Raw genomic sequence first — 22,481 nt, 5'->3', positions numbered from 1 at the left:
CAGATACATCAGGGTTTGACATTAGCTTTTTCTTTGGTGGCCCATATGAGCCACTAAAACCTTTGAATCTGAATTTTTTGTTGCCCAAAAAAGGAATATAGTAGCCAAATAAAAAAGGGAAAATTGATATTCATTTTAGATTTTAACTGCCAGATTGGACCACCAAAAGATACACTTTTTGGAAATTTGGTGGCCAAAGATCAATACTTGTATTTAGTGGCCCAGAGCGCAGGTCACTGCTAATGTCAAGCCCTGAACACGTTAACTACCAGTCGCAAGTATATCTCTCATTTCAATCACTGTAACTCCTATCAGCAAGCTTTACTGGTGCCAAAATCAATTTGAAGATTCCAGTCATTTTGTCCAGTACTCGGTCGTGTTTATCACAAATGAAAGTGTTGACAAAGTTGACAAAAAAGACAAAAGGAACAAAATAAATGTGTTCCATCGTGTTTCAAACCCCATGTGCCCCCCTCCAACACACACACACAGAGACACGTAGACACACACTCTTGCAGTCTTGCTCTTAAAAATTTACGTCCTTTACTCTAGGCATCTGCACTACAAGAACATTCATTGTGGAGACAGGTTGGGTCACAAGTCATAATTGGCGCAGATAAATCAACTCCTAATGAAAATGTTGGGCTCACCATCAGAAACACAAGAACACAGGCTTTCATGATGTGTACAGTCAAACTCACATAAATCAAATAATGCCTAGGCATAAAAATTGGTTACCAAGGTAAGTCAAAGAAAATTCTAGCCCAATTGGATGTATTAAGCATGTGTTAATTCTGTTTTATAAGTCAAAATTCACTAAGTTGAAGGATTTTCTCTGATCCATTAGTATTAGCATTCGACCTAGGCGAGGTTGACTGTACTCTGTTGTGAAGAGGAACTCTGAGGCGGCAAGTGGGATTGTTCTTTAAAGGTTGTACATATATGAGAACAACTGAGAAAACAATATCAGTATGAATTTCTCATTCATTTTATTGCACAAATTCTTTATTTTCTGTAGGAAAAACAACAATGAAAAACAACTTTGCACCAAAATCATGTGTAGAGTGAACCGTCCTCGCTGAAATACTACATCGCCAAAGAAGCATGTGAACATGAGACACTATACACTTGCATTTATGAATAAAAAACATTTATGAATAAAAATTTCATACATTTTAATATGAGAATACACCATTGCATTGCAAGTCAATGAAATTGACACTGAAGTTTAAAACTGATAGCCATCAATGATACACTTTCAGTCATAAAAATCAGTCATAAAGTAAACAGAAATCTTTCTGTTTATACAGAAATCTGTTCACTCTCACATATTTGGTGAGTAAAACACAATAACAACATACCTATTAACAAGGCTGGTAATTTAAGTGAATCTGTTTCACAGGTTAATCACATTTATAGTGTGTTTACATGTCTCAAAGATGTCTCAAACCTTCCACACCACTTCTTTTGCTCTTCATATTGTAGAAATCTCACAGAAGGCATCAAGATTCAAAGGCAATGTAAGCTATTCATCATATAACCGCATGTAAAAAATAAATCTTAAAATTTTACTACCAGGTGTTAACACAAATGTAACGATACATTGCGGACCAATCCGTTTCTATACACCAGGATAAATTGTGTGAAGCAACGAGCTGCCATAGTGATTACTAGTAATCATAATTCCTTCCCAATTTTGTTTCTCTACATGTAATACATATATCTATGTACAACTGTATAACTATTGAACACACCTGCAAAGATGTTAATGAAAGGAGCACTGCACTGATAACTGATTCAAATCTTATGCACACCAAATCTTTATAATTCAAGTCGTTTTTGACAACCATTGAGCCAGCTGAAGTTTCCTGACACAGCAACAATTACTGCAAGCAAATTGGATTTCAAGTACATGTACTGAGTGTGTTCAGGTGGCTGGAATGACTTATTACTAGGGCCTCAGAGAAAAAGCAAAGCAAAACAAAACAAAACAAAACAAAAACAGATTTGAATACATTGGTAAGGGGCCCATCAGTGAAAACAACATGATGTAAAGCACAGGTTAGAAAGGCAACAAAATAATGGTGGAAGCACATTGTTGGAGATGAAGAAAACTGCTATACTTACTTGACAAAAGCGAATATTACAATGGATGGTAGAAGATAATGTATAAAAGTGAGGCAATATTTCATTGGCAAAACGAATGCACAATGATAAACAGTGATTCACAATATATTGAACACAACCCTCTGTTTTGTCCCACCTACAAATCACCACTACCTTTTATTTACATAGTTCTACACAGCATGATGACAAACACATCATGCATTATTGATGGTTTCACAGCAACTGTGATGGACAAGAGAGGATGAGACACGAGCTAACCACAAGCTGCACGTGAGTAGGCATGACTAACGGCTAATACTGACATGGACAGCTGACCTTCATCGTAGGTGGTACCAATCTTTTACAAAGTCGAGTTGGGTGTGAACAGGAAGAAGCCCCTAGTTTAGCGAAGACAATTAACATTTATAAATGAGGGGCATAGACACTATCACTAATTTTCAATAGAGTACCAAAGTGTGATGTCATGGTCTCATCACCATGGAAACTGGTTCTAAACAACCTCACCTGGCCCAAGTGTTTACGCATGCACCTGGTACCAAGCCAAGCTATAACAAAAGACTGTGACATCATCACTCTGGTACTCTATTGCCTTCTCTTCATTTTCAAATGGCAGATAAGTGCAAGGTCAACCAGTTGATACACTCCTTATTAATCATTATTACTACGACATTGTATATGTGAGGGGTTCCATGACATTTGCTCCTGCGAGAATTGCTCCCATGAAATACCTGCACGCTGAGCCAAACATAAATTCTACCTACAAACATAACCCTAACCCTAAGCCTAATCCTCATATCAAACTAAACCTAAAACCCTATCACAACCCTAACCCTAATCCTACAGCTGTAAGTCCTTGGAGAAAATAAAAACTGAACAACTATCGCAGAAGCAAATTTAGTGTTGCAATGTAGGGAGCCAGTGTGGCTCAGTGGAAAATGAAAACAAAACAAATAACACTGACTCTCAGTCATAAGGTCCTTGCTTCAAGTCTGCTGGGCAGCAGAGGTAATGACTGATATGACAGGCAAGGCACTCCATATCATAATTTTCATGCCACACAGCTCACTTTTAAGGTGAATTCTCTTTCTAGATTGAAGGGGGGGGGGGGGGGGGGGGGGGAGCTGCTCCTACTTTCTGCGAGTTAGCTTCACGTGAATTCCGCAGGAGGGCCGGAGAATGAGTTCTGCCATGGGGCGCACCTCCTCGATGCTGGAGAGGGACTCCACGGAGAAGCGTCTCAGGACGGTGGCAATGAGCACCTTGTCCTCCATCATTGCAAACCTTTGACCTGAAGACAAAAACACAAGCATTATCATTGCAGCATCACAGATTGAGAGAGAGAGAGACATGCACACATACACAGACATACATACACCATTCTCACAAGAGGCTTCAAGCGGGGATATGTTAATTTCCACAAGGCAACCATACTTCTTCCCTTAGTTGTCTCTAAAAAATATATGAAAGTGTATACATATTTTGTTTTGATACACTGACTGAAATGGAAATCATCAAATCTAATATTCAAATTTTTTATTTAGTGAAAAAAAAAAAGGCTACATGTAAAGTATGGGTGCTAAACAACAATAGATATGCATAATAACTTTAGTTTCCCCACTTTTTGGATAGTGTAAAGTACTATTTGCCTATATGCAGACACCAAATATGCAAAACAGGCAAGTGCATTATATATCCTTATGGTACCCTTTGGGCCTTACGAGGACACTTTTTCATTTGTTTTTATTACACCAAACAAACAGACATATGGTCAGTGTGAAATACATCCCTGGCTGGTTGCCTGGAGTGAAACTCACCAATAATGGCAAAACAATTCCTTGGTGTTCTTATTGATTATTGTTTCATCTTTGCTTTCGTTTGTGAAGGGGTTTTCTTTTGCCGCTGTCAAAAATGCTTGGATCAGCTTTTACAAAACCCTTGAATGTTTTGTGTGCATGCACTTTGTAACTTTATTACTATTTTTGAGATGCAATAGTTGAATGCTACATTCAGTCCTCGTAATAATGCCTGTTCAATAATGAAATTTGTCATATCATCTGTTGATTTTTTGTATGTTCATAAGGAGAAAATGAATTTTCTCCCTATGAACATAATCATGGAAAATAAACAGAGATAGAATTGAATCCTATTAAACCTGAAAACACTACCACTATCAAGCACAAAGTCCAAAAAGTTCTAAAACAAAACTCATTCAAGTGATGAGAAAATAATCAAGGAGGAATCAAAACAAACTTGGGGATCTACATCTGTAAAACCAGAAATCTTTGAGCGCATGAATCTTTTGCAAATTTTGCAAGGAACCAAGATTTGCGAAAGTAAAATGTACGTGCATGTGTTTGTCTACACAATGCACTGAACTCCAGTGGCAATTCACGAAAGTTTCATGCAGCAGTAAAGGCTATCAGCAAAAAAATTCATGCTGCGAATGTTTCTGGTTTTACAGTATGCCAGAGACTCCAACCCCAAGCACCTTCTGATCTGGAGATTCTCCCGCCTGAAACCCCTAGCAAACGGGAGACTCCAACTTGATGTGCGCGAAGTTCCTTGCTGCCGGGGTCCAACTCTAGGGTCCTAGATGTTTTCTCGTGCTATCTAAGGCTTATTTTACAACATACGATGACACAGAGTAAGAAATCATTTCAAGCGGGAGAAATTAAATCTCAAGCGGGAGAACAGGAGATTTTGCAAAAATGGGCTTTCAGCGAGAGATCTCCCATTGAAAGCGGGAGAGTTGGAGTCTCTGGTATGCCCTTTTACCAATGCAGTTTCTTGGTCCAGCAGAGAATGGTATGTAGGCGTATGGATGTCTCTTGGCGGAGTTCTCTGGCAGGAACCGGTCCGGGTCGAACATCAAAGGATTGGGGAAGTACTGCGGGTCTCTGTGGACAGCACCAATGGCCACCAACGCCAGAGATCCTTTCGGTAACAACTTTCCGTCTGTTCAGTTCAAGAGAAAAGATACAAAGTTGCATATTGTCAATTATCAGATTATATCTTCTTGTATGGTGACAGCAACACCAATGCAGTGAAATCTTGGTGGTGTATGTACAGCTTGAGGTGTTGAGCCCACCACACACCACATGATCTGACCAGTCTTGTGACTGTGGTGACTCGACACCGCACACTATGCACTCGGACTACACAGCTGGGCTTATGGCTGTACCAGCATCAGTACATGCACTGTAACATGATTGGCTGAAAGTCCACGACCAGTCATGAAAATTTGGCATGTCAAGTCTCTACGACTGACAATGTGACCCAGTCACACAACTTGAAACTGGCAAGGCAGGTGACATCACACTTCTGGTCTTTAGGTCGTATGACCGATGAATCGTGACATAGTCATGCAGAGTGCAGTGGCCTTAACCCATATCGGGCCAACTACGGGATATTCCATAGTTCGTTCAAACGCCTCTTGGGCCACATACGGAATATCCCATAGTGAATGAGATGACATTTAAAGGACGTCATTCCAAAGTTCTTTCACCTTCTAACCTTTGACAACATATCCCAGAATACTTTGCTACACTGTCTGCGATAATTCAAGAAGGTTTTGTCAGTGGAACGCCATCAAAATCGTAAAAATCATCGAAAAAAAGGTGTGTTTACATGGAATAACGCGAATAACCATGAAGCGTCAGTGGGTACTATGTACAGCTGTACAGAGTGCTCGATTTTGGATTTTCTGCAGCAGTTTTTGAGAAGGTTTGGACACTTCCAGGGCGACGATTCGACTATGATAATAGTCCCACATGTACATCCACATGTATTTTATGTATTTTATAATTCAGTCGAACCTGAAAAGCTGTGGCTGTATCTATCGTGACGAGTTTCGCTTCAACAAACTATAGGATGCACACATTATACTATCAATTTCCCGTGCACTCGCCATGGCTTCCTCGTCATAAATATAAACATAAAACCTGCAATTATTGTATCAATGGTCATGATATTTATATGTCCAGAGAGCTGACACTCTTATCATTTCATTTCCGGTACTGGATGTGTAAGAATTACAACATTTGCTATTTTTAATCCATGACAAACAAACAAATTGATTTCGTAACTTTTGGATGACTGTACTTCACTTCTGCTGAGTGCTATAACTACACTGTGCATTGAATGGCAGGATGTCATATATCACTTAAAAGGGAATTTTATCCTCTTTCAAATGATATATAACTTGTCTATTTTTTGTTTAGTGTTTGCTAATGAAGAGCGATTGTTTGGGGAGTTGTCTGCCTGTCGGCGTGTGTGTGCAAATGGTGCTGGGCCACTGCGGTGTTTGTTTACACAAGTGCGTTGGCCCGATGTGGGTTAAGACTACAATGTTTGCAGTCAATTCCCTCACACTGGCTGACCTTTGCAAAATGTGTACATTCTGTCAATTAAGCTGACAAGACTTAAAAACTATACTTTTTTTTGCTGCAAGTCCAAGTCCACATTATGCCACATATTACATCTTGGAGCAATATCTATCTTCCACTGGTCAGGCACATCATCTCACCTGCAACTTTCCAATTGCTTGATCTTGATCTTGTTTGAAAAAAAAAAAAATCCTAAGAGCAATAGACATTTTCTATTGGTCAAGGTGATTGAATAAATTGCCTTATGATCTTTTAAGTTCATATTCAGATCTTCTGGCAATATTTTTTGTACTGTGCCCGTTAGGAATGCATTACCTTTTTCTGTTTGCCCTTTTCTCCCTCCTTAAAACACTTCGTAAATTAATTTTGTGCACTCGAGAATCAAAAGTACAATGTTCAAATGAGAAATGTTTACTTGCATATTCGTTCCATTGAGCTGGCTTGCTAGAGACATGGGAGTTCAAGGCACCGCTTCATGAAAGTTGTCAGCCCTAACAAGACGTCAGTCTCTGACAGTTCCAATAAAATCCTTGGTTTAGATTAGCTAAGAAACTCTGGTAACTGACTGTTACTATGGTAATTGTCAGAGCCTGATAACTTGTCAGGGCTGATGACTTTCATGAAACAGAGCCCAGGCCATGCAACAAGAACAACAGCAATATATCTGGCATATCAAACACTTCCATCCTCCCTCTTGCTTTAGCTTTACCGACTTTCCTCAATCACTCCCATTCGATGGAGATGATCGACTCACCAATCACACAGTCCTCCAAGATATCTCGACCTATTGCTGGCACAGATGGAAAGATGCGGAGAGTCTCCTTCAGGACGCAGGCCAGATAGGTCAGCTTCTGCAGGTCATCTGATGTCACCGGTCGGTCACTGTCACCTACATATCGATTTCAACAAATGTTTCATTTTTATTTTTATTTGACTTGAGTTGCCTTCCGCATTTTTTCTCCAGGAGCAACAGCAATGGAAATGACACAGAATGTACATACATTGTAATGTGTGTTAACAAATAACATGGAAAGAGGCCACTACATATACATATTCAAAAGTGCTATATATACATACATACTGAATTTTGTACTCATTTTGCTACCAATGCAACACAGGAGGGAAGCATAGGAAAAACTGAGACTATCTTCCTGAGTATCAAATTAAGAGAGGAAAAGGTCTTAGGTACAAAGTCTGCTGTAGGCATGGAAAACAATGTTTTCTGGATTTCATGCTATGGTGGTGTACCTTGTCACCAAAACTACTGACAACATTCTACGTCATTTGATATACTTGCTGAATTATATTTGATATACAATGCAAACTGGATATCACAGTGATTTGATTCTAATCTTTAAATCCTCCTTTTTCCATTTTCTATGAGATTGCACCACATAACTCTCTCTCTTATTTTAATGATCTTTTGAATAGGTTAGGATGGTCCAATTTTAACAAATAATATCTCATTGTTAATCTTAGAGATTATTCTTTCAAACTATGTAGAAAACTGCAAATTCATTTTGGCCTACTTTTTATGGATTTTGAGCAGGGCGGCCACAAATGTGCTTACCAAAGATCTCATCCAATTCTTGATGTAGCTTCCTCTGTACTTTGGTGTGATGACCAATGAGAAACATTGCCCAGTAAGCCAGAGCTGCTGTTGTATCATGGCCCTGTCTCAGATTGAAACATTTTGCAAAGCATGCAGAAATATAAAGTGCATAGCCCAAGTCAATACTAGAAATATCACTTAAGGTGATTAATACCCCTGCCCCGTGACGACAGTCTTACCCAAGGAATGATCTTTCCTTGATCTTCTGCCATTTAAATGCCATTACCATGGCAACGCAGCTTCCGACACGTCCAAAAAATATGTCTTGCACATCTTCCCACCAAGACTATTGTGTGTGCCACATTTCATAAGCTTTTGTCAAAAACTGAGGAAGTAGTTCAATCCACAAGATCTTTCCTTGATCTTCCGCCATTAATATGCCGTTACCATGGCAACGCAGCTTCCGACACGTCCAAAAAATATGTCTTGCACATCTTCCCACCAAGACCAATGTGTGTGCCACATTTCATGAGCTTCAGTCGAATACAGAGGAAGTAGTTCAATCCGCAAGGTCTTTCCTTGATCTTCTGCCATTTATATGCCGTTACCATGGCAACGCAGCTTCCGACAAATATGTCTTCCACATCTTCCCACCAAGATCAAGGTGTGTGCCACATTTCATAAGCTTTGGTCAAAAAACTGAGGAAGTAGTTAAATCCGCAAGATCTTTCCTTGATCTTCTGCCATTAATATGCCGTTACCATGGCAATGTACTTTCGGGTACTGTCAAAAAATGCGTCTTGCACATCTACAACCAAAGGCACACATCTGTACCAAGTTTCATGGAAATTGGGCAAAAACTGAGGAAGTAGTTTGCAACACAAAATTTTCCATCATTTTGGCTCATAATATGTGAGCTGTTACCATGGCAACATACTTTTTGTCACTGTCAAGAAATGTGTCATGCTGACCTATATCCTAAGACAAACATTCAATATGAATTCCATGAGAATTGGAAGAACACTGATGAAGCATTTTTGCCATGAAGCATTTTGCCCTATATTTTACCAATAACATGCCGTTACCATGGCAACGCACTTTTTGCCACTGCGGAAATATGTGTCTTGCACATTAACATATTCAGATGAACATCTGTACCTAATTTCATAAAAATTGATCAAAAACTGTGGGAGGAGTTCGCGACGCAAGATTTGTACCCATTTTTGCCCATAATATGCCGTTACCATGGCAACGTACTTTTGGGTACTGTCAAAAAATACGTCTTGCACATCTACAACCCAAGGCACACATCTGTGCCAAGTTTTATGGGAATCGGTTGAAAACTGAGGAATTAGTTCGCGACGCAAGATTTGCAACGGACCGACCGCCCGACCGACCGCCCGACCGCCCGACCGCCCGACCGTCCGCTGATTCCTATATACCCCCTTCAAACTTCGTTTGGCGGGGGTATAACAATATGTGAGATATGATATACAGCCAAAACATCCAATAAAGCAAGACTGCAATTTGCTCAAACAATGTGCATAATTAAAAACTTTATCTTTTAATGCATGCATCAACTTTCCCTGCTCTCAAACATGGGCAAGTTCACTCGGGGAACATAGCAAAGATTTAAATACAGAACTTTACAGCTGTTGCTGGAGAAATGTTTCTGGTAAAAGTTGCTATTTATGAAATTATTAATCCAAGACACAATATCCATGATACTCTTTCAGAGTTGTGAGACAATGACATCACAGGATCATCTACTTGGCATACCAAATGAAATTACAATCAATTGCACATCACGAAAATGTGCAAAACTCAATATCTCTATAAATTCCATAACATTCTCACTTTATTGTTAAATAAACCACTCTCTTTATTTGATCGTACTCTGTCAGTGTTATTTTTAAACAAGGGGTGACATTTCACTGTTGGCTTTGCTCCATAGCCATACGTGTATCAGCCTTCGTTATGAAGTTATGGTCACTCATCCGAAAGACATACAAAACACCATCAATTGCAGACGAGCAAAAAGAGCTGGTGACTGCAAAGCACTATATACAAAACATGCTGCCTGAACATGTTTCTGCTGCTTTTGAGAGATATCTCCTCTTCCGATCTGCAATTAAGGGCTCGGCAATCATCTTACCATTCTACTTTGGCTCTTTCACTTCAGCTTATCTTATTAATGTTTCACTACCTTACATGGAATTTTTGCATTGAAAGAGTTTGCACTCACTCAGAGGGACAAAACTTAGGACTATAACCCCACTTAGTAAACACAACATCACACAGTGTTGGCCAATTTGGTACTAGCTGTGTTTAGGATACAAGGTTAAGCTTGAATATGTTTCACTCTACTCATGCAATCTGATAAGTAGAAGGGAAGGGGGAGGGGACAGACCAGACACCACACTTGACCTTTGACCTCACCTCAAACATGAAGGTATCCACCTCCTCCCTGATGTCATCCAGGGTGAAGCTGGGGTCCTCCCGGTGCATCTTCAGCAACAGGTCCAGGAAGGCGATGCGCTTCTTCAGGCTGTTCTGGTTGTTGTCATCGTCTCCAAAGTCTTTGGGGGGTTGGTTCTTCCGTTCTGTGATAATCTGGGTGCAAACAGAATGAACAATGATCACTGGGTCTTGAATATGAATTATTTTTGTGTTATTTTCATTGGATTTCACATACAAGCACTAAAATATAGAAGCCTTGGGAAATATCCGTTTAGATCATTATTTTGTTTATATATGTTTGCATGTCCTTTAGCAATATAAATAATTTGTGTCAACAGAGGTAGTTGATCGCACAATGACAGATAATTGAATGAGGGAAGGGGAGGGAGGGAAGGAATGAGAATAAGAATGACAATTTTATAGATATTCTGCTTTTTATGTATAAAGCTTATGCTCAAATTTCTTTGAAAGATTTTATTAAAAACACTAATGATCATTTTCATGTATTTTAATTTTTCTGTTCAAAGGGTGCCTCAATTGATGTTCAAAATGCTGAAAGACTCACATGACATCATAATAAACTGTTAGCTATAAGGAAGTTATCGATGTATATTGCAGTAATTTACTAGGGTTGGCTGTCTCCCTATTTCGCTTCTGCCAAAGGCTTCCGTCATTTCAGGAATATTTACAACAGTGTTTCTGCAATGCCCGATCTTGCTCAGCTAATCAATGTCATCAATCAGAGAGCTAGCAGACTTTGGATCCCTATTTGAGTCTTGTCTACTAGTAACGGGATGCTTCGAGTGTCGTTTAATGTGGGTCACTAATCAGTTTAAGGGACCTCTTATCTCCAAACCACAGATATGACTGGTTGTCATACAAGATGTTCTGAACGATTCTGCCTGAGGCAATAAGTCCAATGAGAGAGAAGCAAGATCACAGTAATAACAACAGGAACTGTCTTCACATACGCTGACGTTAATATGTCTGATGTCATCTGATGAAGACCACAATGACAAAACTTTCTTTAAAGGTGCATGGTCCCGGTGTTTTAGTCAAATGCGTACGCGGGCGCACGGCGCAAGTTTCCTATAGAGACCTACGCTATTGACTCCTCTTTAGCGCTTACGCTTTGGCCCACTTCCCCGAGTCCGAAGAAGTCCGATCCACTGTATTCAGTGGTCCGATCACAGTTCGGCTCATGATTCGGCTGAGGGGGATGACAGCTTTAGCAAACTTCTTTTGTGATGTCATGATAACAAGCACATATGCACGCACCCTGGCATTACTACAGACTGCGCGATGTGCAGAGAAGACAACGAAGGCGACGTTACTTAGCAAAACCTATGCACTTTACTCTTGATGACAGCTCAACTTCAGTAATCTTCGTATCATTGCTAACGGTGATCAGCAGTATCATCAACAGCGCCCTCTACACTACAGGGACTATGCCCCTTTAACATGTAATATCCATGAAATGGGGAGGAAACCCCAGAGAGTGAATGTAATGCACATCTCTGCAGAGATTTTGACCAGTGAGGCTCTGTACACACAAGGGTAAAATGGGCCTGCATTTTTAATCCCAATCTTGGGAATAATTTTCTATTCCATTCATTTGTTTGTAGTAAAACATGGAGCCAGCAGTATCTGCAGTGGTGAACAGACCACTTTTGTATTGTAAGGAGATTGCAAGTAGAGGCAAAATAATCCTACAGCTCAAGAATAGTTTTGGCATCGGAAAAGCATATTTCTTACCCATTACCTGTAGGATCTGGATGTGCCTTGTATTAACCCTACACAATATTGCCACATCTCAGAGACAGTAGGTCACAAAAGTCTTTCTAAAATTCATTGACATTATCTAAAGCATTATCCTTTCTAAGTATAAATGCTGGTGATAAAAAGGACCTGATGAAAAAGCAAATTAAGGAGTATGAATTCTAAAGAGAGACCATGCACTTCACACATTACTATTTAACAGAGATTCTGGTGTGTGGGACAACCTCTGAGCAAGAAACAAACGCTGATATCGAACTGACTTGCACACAATTGATCTCGCCATAAAACATTTTGAATAAAACTTGTATTCTAAATTGTGTCCTAACATGATGTCCTCTCTCTAAGAATGTGAATAAACAATAAACATTTCTAGAAATCTGTTGCAATTTCATGAATTTATACATTGGCTTTACTGTCAAAAAATAGCAAACTCCACCATACCTTAAAGATGTCACACATTTCCAACAGCACAATCACATACTTTTGGACATCTTGGCACAAGCCCCCCCCCCCCAAAAAAAAAAAAACCTTTATGGAAAGATAAAGAAACTAAGGATCCAGCTCCTTAAGCAAAAATTCCCAATATAAAGTACTTGTATGAACAGAGACGAACAGAGATGAGTCAATGTGATAGCTGAAGTATGCAAACATACATCCTGCTACCATGGAAAATAAGCAGGGCTTTAAGTGAATGAGACAAATAATTAGAACAATATGCTTACAATAAAAGTGATGAGAAGAAAAAATGATCACTACAGTGACAAACGAAGAGGTATAAAGGCAAATATTGCTCACCATGTTGGTCATGTCGTGCAGTATTCGTAAGCACTTTGCGTGTTCTTTTCCAGAGTTCATGCTGTCGTAGACAACATCCGGCCACGTCCATGGTTTCTTCTGCCGCTGCTGAATCAAGTCACTCATCCTGTCAAGTAAGATATCACAAGACAAATTGCATCATTATTTTGTTTCTATATTATCTTATTATTCATGGAGGGGGGGGGGGGGGGGGGAGGCACAGGCTAAACTTATAAATTCGAGTTATGAGTTTTGATTAATTCTATGCAGCCACCAGTGAAGAAAATAAATGCATTGAAGCATTCACATCCATCCTTGAATCCTTGGTCCGGTGTTAGTGAAATTATCCACCCTCTGCAACATCTGAAGCAGTCCACACAATACACAAGGATTTGCCTCATGTATCTCATGACAATTCCAAAAGTACACTCTTGGGTGGATAATTCTTCCCAACACCCTCTACAATGTGCATTATTTGTACAACAACATGCTGAAAGTTTCACAGCTAAGCCATGGAGGATAGAGAAGCACAAAAGTGGAGATTATGCCTGCACAGACACCTGACAATATTGACACTTCCCTTGCTTTAACATATTGTGGTCAACCTCACACACCACTACCAGTGAAACCAATGAAACATCTCCTTTGTATACAGTTTTAAATAGAGGATTCTATGGATGTTAAAGTTCTGGTGTATCCAATGCACTCCCCTCTCCTAAAAAGTGTAGCTATTGTATTAGAACAAAATGTGAGTAATCCCCATATTGTATTCAACACAAGGGCATAATCAAACCAGGATACAAAACAAAAACAAACAACAACAATGAGGAGAAGAAATAACAGATGGAGAGAGAGAGAGAATACAGATCTTTGTAATACCTTACGACTGCCTCCACATACTCATTGTTCCCATTTCCCTGGGCATTCATCTGTATGCCCATAGCTGTCTCTACAAGAAGATAAATGGGGAGAAAAGGCCACTTTGTGAAAGACTCAAATACTACCATACTGAAAGGTAACCAGAAGAGAATATGAGCTTGATAAATTCACTGAAAGGGTATATACATTCTAAAGATGGCAGAAAATCCACGGAGTATACAAGAATATATGTATGATACATCCATTGGGAAAATCAGAAGGAAATATTGTGAAATTGGTCGATGAATGAAAGGGGAAGAAAACCAAGAGACATGATGAAACAAGGAGGGGGAAACTCATCCACATATATCAAATGAGTCATAACTTTGAATACGGTAAAAGTGGAAATTTTCATGGTGGTGAAATTTTTTCGCGCATTTCAGGCAACCAGAAACTATCGAGAAAATAAAAGCATGTGAATATTTTTGCTTGCCATACGTACCACTAGTTGATGTCTTGATTCCGTGGAATTAAAAACACGCAAAACTCTTCTTACCCTGCCAAGCGCGAAAAGTCAGTCGCGCGAAAATATCCACTTTTACAATACACCTTGTACCAGAAGTGTACAACAGACAGACAGCTGGTTTATCAATATTGTATGGAAAGTATACTGAAAAGAGACAGGTGATATATAACAATGCAATGAATATACATTACAGACCTACATGAAGTTGACAAGGGTACCACAGTTTTACTATGATAACTGACTTGCTCACATCAGTTGATAGCATGTGAAATAGTAGAGTATTGAACCGGCACACACCAGGAATGCTTTAAGACCGAAGACTCGATTTACTTGATAAGACGTCATGCTTCACCTATGTGTACACTACAAGAGTTACGTTGGTCCTACCACTGATGATGTCCAGCACACAGAGTGTGATGTATGGGCAGATGTCCACTGTGACAGACTTGTGGGCTAACTGGTCCAGCTTCTGGCACATGATGATGCTCTGCTCGTTGAAGACGTCGATGAAGTTCTGCAGGACTGCGAAGTGAAACGCAGGGGTGAGCATCTTGCGCCGGTGAAACCACTTTTGGCCAGAGCTGGTGGATGAGGCATTGTAGTTGAAACAAGAAATTATATGTATGTCCTTGGGTCACTGGATTAGAAGTTTCAGTGACCTAGACTCCAGTATTACCTTCATATATTACAAAATTAAATGTCATCCCCCCTTTAATATTTAGATTGAATTGTGCCTGCAAAATGTGACAACAGATCAAATTAGATGTGACAAAACAGGTATTCAACTGTAAAGCTCTTGCATCGAGTCATTTTTATTGCAACTGATTGACAAACTGCCCTACATCGATGTAAATAAGCATGGAATTCATCAGTGTTTTAGTAGTAGCCATGATAAAATATCATGGGCATACATTATGGACATCCTGTCTAGTATGAATGTCCATGATTTCTTTTGCATGGCTACTATCAAAATCCTTATTAATTCAGTGCTTATTCATGTTGATGTAGGGCAATTTGTAAATCAATTGAAAGTAAAAGCCTTGACTAAATGTAGACTGTTTCAGAAACCTTTTCGACATAGCGCAGAAAAAGAGAAGAAATTGACTCACGAATATACAATGTATCATTTAAATGACAGGATTTCTCTGTCATATCACTGGGACAACCTTGAGAAATTTTAAGCTGATGGAGATTGTTAAAAAAAACAAAAACAAAGCAAAACAAAACAAAACTTCCTGTTCATTGATCCACCCCCATCCATTCCTGACTTTAAGTGCACCAAATGAATCCTTTCTCATGCATGATTGTACCTTGTGAGGAGACCCAGTCCAAGCCATGGCTCCAGGAAAGAGTAGACAAAGCCCTTCTTGATGTGACGACTGTTGCTCAGTATGGTCTACAGGTGGTAGAAATGATGCATGATCTAAATCTATTACTATAACATGTGATACAGATCATAGTGAATCCCTAGTCAGTACAAATGGTCTGGACCATAGTAATCTGCAAATTCGTCAAGAGAATTGGAGTTGCAGAAATTTTGGTATTTCCTGGCCTTTCTCCGTCAAATTGATATTTCCTACTGATACACTAACTTTCATATCTGTCTCATGCTATCCCTATGTTCCATCCACAACAAATACATTTCAATTACACGCCTATTCCATAAAAAAGGTAAATCTAACTGATCCACTAACTTTGTTTTATCTAATATTATGGATATTCTTCTCAAACTATTGCTTATGTACCATCATTTCTACATACATAATCCATTTCTTCTTTCTTTCCATGAAAACAGCTAGTGAATCCTAAGTAGATTAAGGTAATAAGTAGAATAAAGTTGAACAGTGCATTGAAAGCATGAAATAAAACATAAAAAAGACAATGTAAAACATTGTATACTGCAAGGAGGAACCCACTGATATGTAATCCTGTATACCGGTAAACCGCTGTCTTTAAAACAGATACAGCAATTGATCCACTAGCCTAGTTCATTGAGACAATGCTCTTGAGAGCAAAACTTTGATCTTCTCAATGGAGTGATTTTATCATCACAACAGGGCAGTAAACAAAAAACTATTTGATGAAGATCAATATCACATCAACACAACAAGGAAACACTGAGAGTCAGCAAGTCAAGTGTTTTACTCTTGTATGAAGATAACAAGGCAGCATGAAAGCCCTCGCCATAGTGAAAGAAACACTTGTACACTCACATTAGCTTATTGCCCTACTAACAAAACTTACACATAAACTGGGATATCAAAAAAAGAAGAAGAAGTTTTCTGCCCAGATAATTTCACACATACTCTTTCTCTCTGTGCCTGCAAAGCTGAAATTCCAGTCATTCCCAATTTCTCGCAAATCAATTACAAAATACATGCCTTTATGAATTCCTCTTCGAACTTGTAAAAAATCCATGCAGTCAATCCTTCTCAGAAAATGTTACCAATTGTTTCAAACAGATCCAGATATTTCCTGTTTTACCATTTACCAAATAAGTAATTCTGCAAATATCAGACATAAAAGAGAACCTAACAAGGAAAAGTAGAAATTACGCGGTGCGTAATATATGTCCCCGCCGGAAGTAGCATTTAGTAGCAATATGCACAATATAGGTAAAAAGATGAAGGTCAAAGGTCAAAGAAGTCAAAGGTCAAAATTCTATGTAGAAGTTTTGAAGCCCTCACCTAGTGCCATCACATAAAGCAAACGGAATCGAAATCGGGTTAGAAATGGCGAAGGAGTAGCATTTTGTAGGCAATGTGCAATATAGGTCAAAAATCAAGGTCAAAGGTCAAAGAAGTCAAAGGTCAAAATTCTGTGTCGAAGTTTTGAAGCCCTCACCTAGTGCCATCACTTAAAGCAAACGGAATCGAAATCGGGTTACAAATGGCAAAGGAGTAGCATTTTGTAGCAAAATGTACAATATAGGTCAAAAATCAAGGTCAAAGGTCAAAGAAGTCAAAGGTCAAAATTCTGTGTAGAAGTTTTGAAGCCCTCACCTAGTGCCATCACATAAAGCAAACGGAATCAAAATCGGGTTAGAAATGGCGAAGGAGTAGCATTTTGTAGGCAATGTGCAATATAGGTCAAAAATCAAGGTCAAAGGTCAAAGAAGTCAAAGGTCAAAATTCTGTGTAGAAGTTTTGAAGCCCTCACCTAGTGCCATCACTTAAAGCAAACGGAATTGAAATCGGGTTACAAATGGCGAAGGAGTAGCATTTTGTAGCAAAATGTACAATATAGGTCAAAAATCAAGGTCAAAGGTCAAAGAAGTCAAAGGTCAAAATTCTGTGTAGAAGTTTTGAAGCCCTCACCTAGTGCCATCATATAAAGCAAACGGAATCAAAATCGGGTTAGAAATGGCGAAGGAGTAGCATTTTGAAGCAAAATGTACAATATAGGTCAAAGGTCAAGGTCAAAGGTCACAATTGAAATTCTGTATAGAAGTTTCAAAGCTCCCATGTAGTGCTATCATATAAAGCAAACAGAATCAAAATTGGGTTAGAAATGGCGAAGGAGTAGCATTTTGAACGTTTTGATCACACACGGACGCACACACGGACGGACACACGGACGGACGGACGGACACACGGACACACGGACACACGGACACACACACGTACGGAGCCCGTTTCATAGTCCCCTGCTCGAACTCGTTCGGCGGGGACAATAAAACATATGAACTGACCATGGCATACTTATTTCACATCATTCTGTATGCTGCCATTATTATTATTTTTTTAAATATTTTTCAGACAGACATGGGGGAACATATCAATGATGTTTGAAAAAAAAGCAGAACAGCTGTGGGATGGTTGCATAAGTTTGCTACTATCAAATTAGCTTCAAGCGGAATATGCACAAACACAAATGGATCAAAAATCTTCCACATGTCATTTTGCTCCTGTCCAGTGAACAAGATCAAACCTGAAATACTTCTTGGGAAGAAAAGAAGAAGCTATCTGAGGCTTTACCTCAATGACCTCTGCATCGTAGATAAACAGAGTCGGGACAACACCGAGCCAGAGCCGCATGAGACCCTTGGACTTTTCCCGGTATGTTTCAAACCAATCATTAACCTGCTGTACCAGCTCTGTGGAATGAAGGAGAAAACAACTTATAAAGTGACAGTTTCAATTCAATACAGTTAAAACTGACTCAATCCAGTTCCTACCAAGCTACTGTAAAAGTGTAAATTTTGGCATTCTCAAGTAATTTTTCGTGCACAATCTGGTAAAATAAATTTCATGTTTTTAATTCCATAGAATCAAATAGATCAAATATTACTAATGTTAATCATTACCAGAAAAAAAAAAAATCTGCACACTTTAATGCACCTGAAAATGTCAGGACTGGTAACACCTCTGCAAATCAAAATACTTGCTAGGTACTAATGCACAACAAAAATCACATTCTGAAAATAAAAGTTACATTGGTTAAAGAATTGGAATATTAAACACAGCATGCATGCTTGAGAAAATTTGGTGAATGACAATCTTTGTATTTTTATCTTATAAAAGAAAACAAATCCTTCATTAAAAAAAAATGGATATAAAATTCTTATTTCTTTGACAACAAGAACAAACCCCCCCCCCCCCCCCCCCCATATATGTATCATATATATGCATGCACGCAGCACAGGTTTGGCAGCTCTGTAGTATTGAATAAGATTGTCAAAGAGTACACTTTTGTGGGAAAAGTGACCATAGGGCAGCATGTATTTGCTCTATAACAAAAACAAAGAGGGGGCGCGTACCCGGTTCACCCCCCTTTGGATCCGACACTGTAAACAAAACATTGAATGTCAGTGGTGGCAATTTGTGAAAGTTTCCTAACTGCAAATGTTAACCGGTTTTACAGTATTCCAACCATCAGCCGCACTTCTCACAAAAAAATAGAACAAGTCTTACCGATAGGGTCATGCTTGAACTGGTAAGTGTTACCAACAAAGGGGATGGCTGGTGGGCCCTCAAACTTATTGAAGATGAACCAGAGCCTGATGAATCGAATGAGTGGGACAGCCAGGACGGCTGTTACCACAAGGACGACAGCGACGCTTCCCATTCCAAGCACCATCTTGGCGGCAGCATCAAACTTTTTACGTCATTACTCACACCAAGAATCATCTGTTCAAAAAGAGAGATTCATAATTGTTTTAATAGCAAAGTTTTCGACAGAATGAGCCTCATAAGTCATAGAGTAGCAATATAAAACAACACCTGTGAATAAGCATTGTAAAACCATGCTAGTTCAGACAGGGGCGTCCTATCTGTTTTCATGATGGGGGGGGGGGGGGGGGGGAGATGAAACTTAGAATGGGTGTGCAAGGGAGCCAAGTGACTGAGCTGGGGGGGGGGGGGGGTTGTTGGAGGAGATATTTGCCTCCCATGAGAGAGAAATTTGCATTTTCAGACCTGAAATTCACAGATCTGGTGCACATTTTTGGTGATTTTTTTTCCTATTAAAAAAGTAAGACTATAGAGTAGCATCCGAGTATAAAGATCTAGTAGTGAGTAAATATTCATGCTACTTGCAAGGGAGATTTTGCATTTTCAGAATTAAAATGTTTACCACCCCCCCCCCCCAAAAAAAAAATCAAGGGGGGGGGGATCTACCCTGGATTGATTGTATCATTGCATTTATTGTGATTCAACCATGAACACTAAACTTGACCACCCCCCCCCCCCCCCATACTCAACTCAAGAACACTGTGGCGAGCCGACCGTGCTGCATTTACTAAGACAAAGGGAGATTCCCCCTTCGTTTGATGAACAGGTCGCTCATTCGAATATTCAAATACCACTTATAGGCCCTACTGTGAAGTTTCATGTTGACCGGTGATTATAAAAGTAAAAAACCCTATCATGTCATAGTCATGATTTTAGTTCATTAATTGCTCATCACGGACATCCTGATCAGTGAAGAGATCTGCGCAAGACTGGCTATCTACCTATTAGACCATGTAGACAGAAAGATCCGTCTGTCCGGAGGAGTCTTTTATTTTTTTGACGTTATCACTCTCATAAGGAGGGGATCCGTGAAGCCAGACGCAGTCTCCGCGGAACATTTCCCCGACGACCAGATACAGACCGATCTTTCGGTCAATCTACCTATAGCTATAGGCCCTTAAATTTCTACACTCAGATAGTAAACAAATAAGCAACGTTGGTGAAGGTGATGGGACAAACTATCACTTCCGAGGCGATCTGGATGTAGCTATCTTTCCAAGCGCAGCTGAGGAAAGATAGCGTACACATTCAGATCGCCGAGGAAGTGATAGTTTGTCTCATTGCCTTAAACTAAAAGTTGATTATTTGCTTTATATTCCACATCTAGGGTCCTAGAAATTCCCATTTTATTCCACATCTGAAACCGTTTTAGCTGTCTTTAGGTATCCTTAGGGCTTATAGGCTACGTGTGCGCGTAAACGACAAAACAATGAATTTGCTGTGCGCACCGCGCGGCACCGAAGTGAAAGTGCATTGCACTGTGTACTATCAAGTGACCTCGGTCACATGATAGTCCACAGTGCAATGCACTTTTATTTCGCGCGTACTCATCTTGCGTTAGGACTGTGTGGACTGTGTGGAGATCAGCGAAACAAAAGGGACTATCATATCAACATAGAGTGTAACGAACTTTTCTTCTCAGGTGATGTGATGGGCAAAACTACGCTTCATCACGTGATCAGCTCTGGACCAATCCTATTGCAACATTCTTAGTATGTGGAATATAATATGTGATACTGATTGGCATTAATATTGTCTATAGACAACAACGAGGAGTGAGCGGGATAGACCAAGGTAATAGCTCCGAGGGTGAGCTCTGTTTGGCCATATTGTTGGGTGACGAAAACAAATGGGGGTTCCTTGACTCTCCCTGGCATAACATATATGATTTGATGGACGATTCGACGTATTATCACTCACACTAAAGAAAGTCACTACCAACCGTTACTCAGTAAATTTACTCATTCATTGTGCAGTGATCAGCCGGCTGGATGGCCCACTGCACCAGTCAGTTTCTTCATTAAAATCCCTCCCTGAATTGAATCTTGGGGGAATGGCAGTTGAACAAAAGATGTAGAACCCCTAAAAATCTGGCACTAGAAATCTTCACAACAAGTTGTTGCTCCTTACCCAAAAAGAGTACTTTCTCGATTCTCCCTCGACGTCCACCTGATGTATCCGCCTTTGCTATGGACGCCGCTCGCTGGCGCTGGCTGAGGTTGGTCGACGCGGTAGGCCTCTGATACAGCACCTCCCTGTATATAGCGTGTTAATGACTGTAGGTCTAGCAGACGAAGATGTCATGTCACTGTATGTACCCAGTAGAAACTCAGACTTGTGGCAGTACGCATTGTTTATGTTCGTGAGAACCAAAGACGCTTACAAGTATCTCTGTTATAATCTTTGGTGAGAACCGAGTAAGATGGCGCTCTTTCCGTTTGCAAACAACGGAAGCGTAAACACGGAAGTCCAGACAGTAACCGCCTCAGGTCTCGCTTCGCCTGGATCTTCCGTAAGTTTACTAGACAAGGAATCGGGGGTGGGGCAAGTCAGGGGAATCAAGGAATCACCTGAGTCCCACCCCTCGTTTCATGTCTTTTTCCCCTAATCGTTTATGAAACAAATAAATGTTTTTTTTGTTTTGTTTTTGTTTTTGTTTTTGTTTTTGTTTTTGTTTTTGTTTTTTTGTTTGTTTGTTTGTTTTTTTTTTTTGGGGGGGGGGGGGGTAGGGTGCTTGGTAGGATAGAGCTGACACCCCCACTCCCGGATTAAATCCCCAGGTGCGTCAAACAAAATATATACACATTATGTACATTGTATAGCACGAGTTCAGACACACACCCTCGTCAAACCCATCCAGACCATTTTGATAAGCGTGCAATGGTTTATTTGAGTTGTACTCATATTTGCGAGATTACGCTCCTTTATGTTTGCATTGTAGTGAACTTAGAACCGCAATGTAGGCCTGCCAGTGTTTTTCACACAGT

The 22,481-nt window shown here is 39.8% G+C and overlaps 1 protein-coding gene across 1 annotated transcript; it reads right to left on the bottom strand.

The window, feature by feature from the left end:
• Positions 1-3,248: 3,248 nt before the first annotated feature.
• Positions 3,249-21,867, bottom strand: LOC139743664 (cytochrome P450 4V2-like). The gene is made up of 12 exons (XM_071654126.1): positions 21,625-21,867; positions 19,396-19,611; positions 18,460-18,578; positions 15,793-15,878; positions 14,870-15,063; positions 13,978-14,047; positions 13,099-13,225; positions 10,504-10,677; positions 8,083-8,185; positions 7,267-7,401; positions 4,903-5,082; positions 3,249-3,415 (listed from the first exon to the last, which is right to left on the bottom strand). The coding sequence occupies exons 2-12, from the start codon at positions 19,559-19,561 to the stop codon at positions 3,255-3,257; spliced, it is 1,515 nt and encodes a 504-aa protein (XP_071510227.1). The 5' UTR covers positions 19,562-19,611; positions 21,625-21,867; the 3' UTR covers positions 3,249-3,254.
• Positions 21,868-22,481: the final 614 nt, after the last annotated feature.

Source organism: Diadema antillarum, unplaced genomic scaffold (genome assembly GCF_040938485.1).
Source record: "Diadema antillarum isolate AM-2024a unplaced genomic scaffold, OU_Dant_1.0 seq00001101_RagTag, whole genome shotgun sequence".
Taxonomy (NCBI): domain Eukaryota; kingdom Metazoa; phylum Echinodermata; class Echinoidea; order Diadematoida; family Diadematidae; genus Diadema; species Diadema antillarum.
Note: the sequence above shows the minus strand (reverse complement) of the source record. Positions and strands in the feature narration are given on the sequence as shown.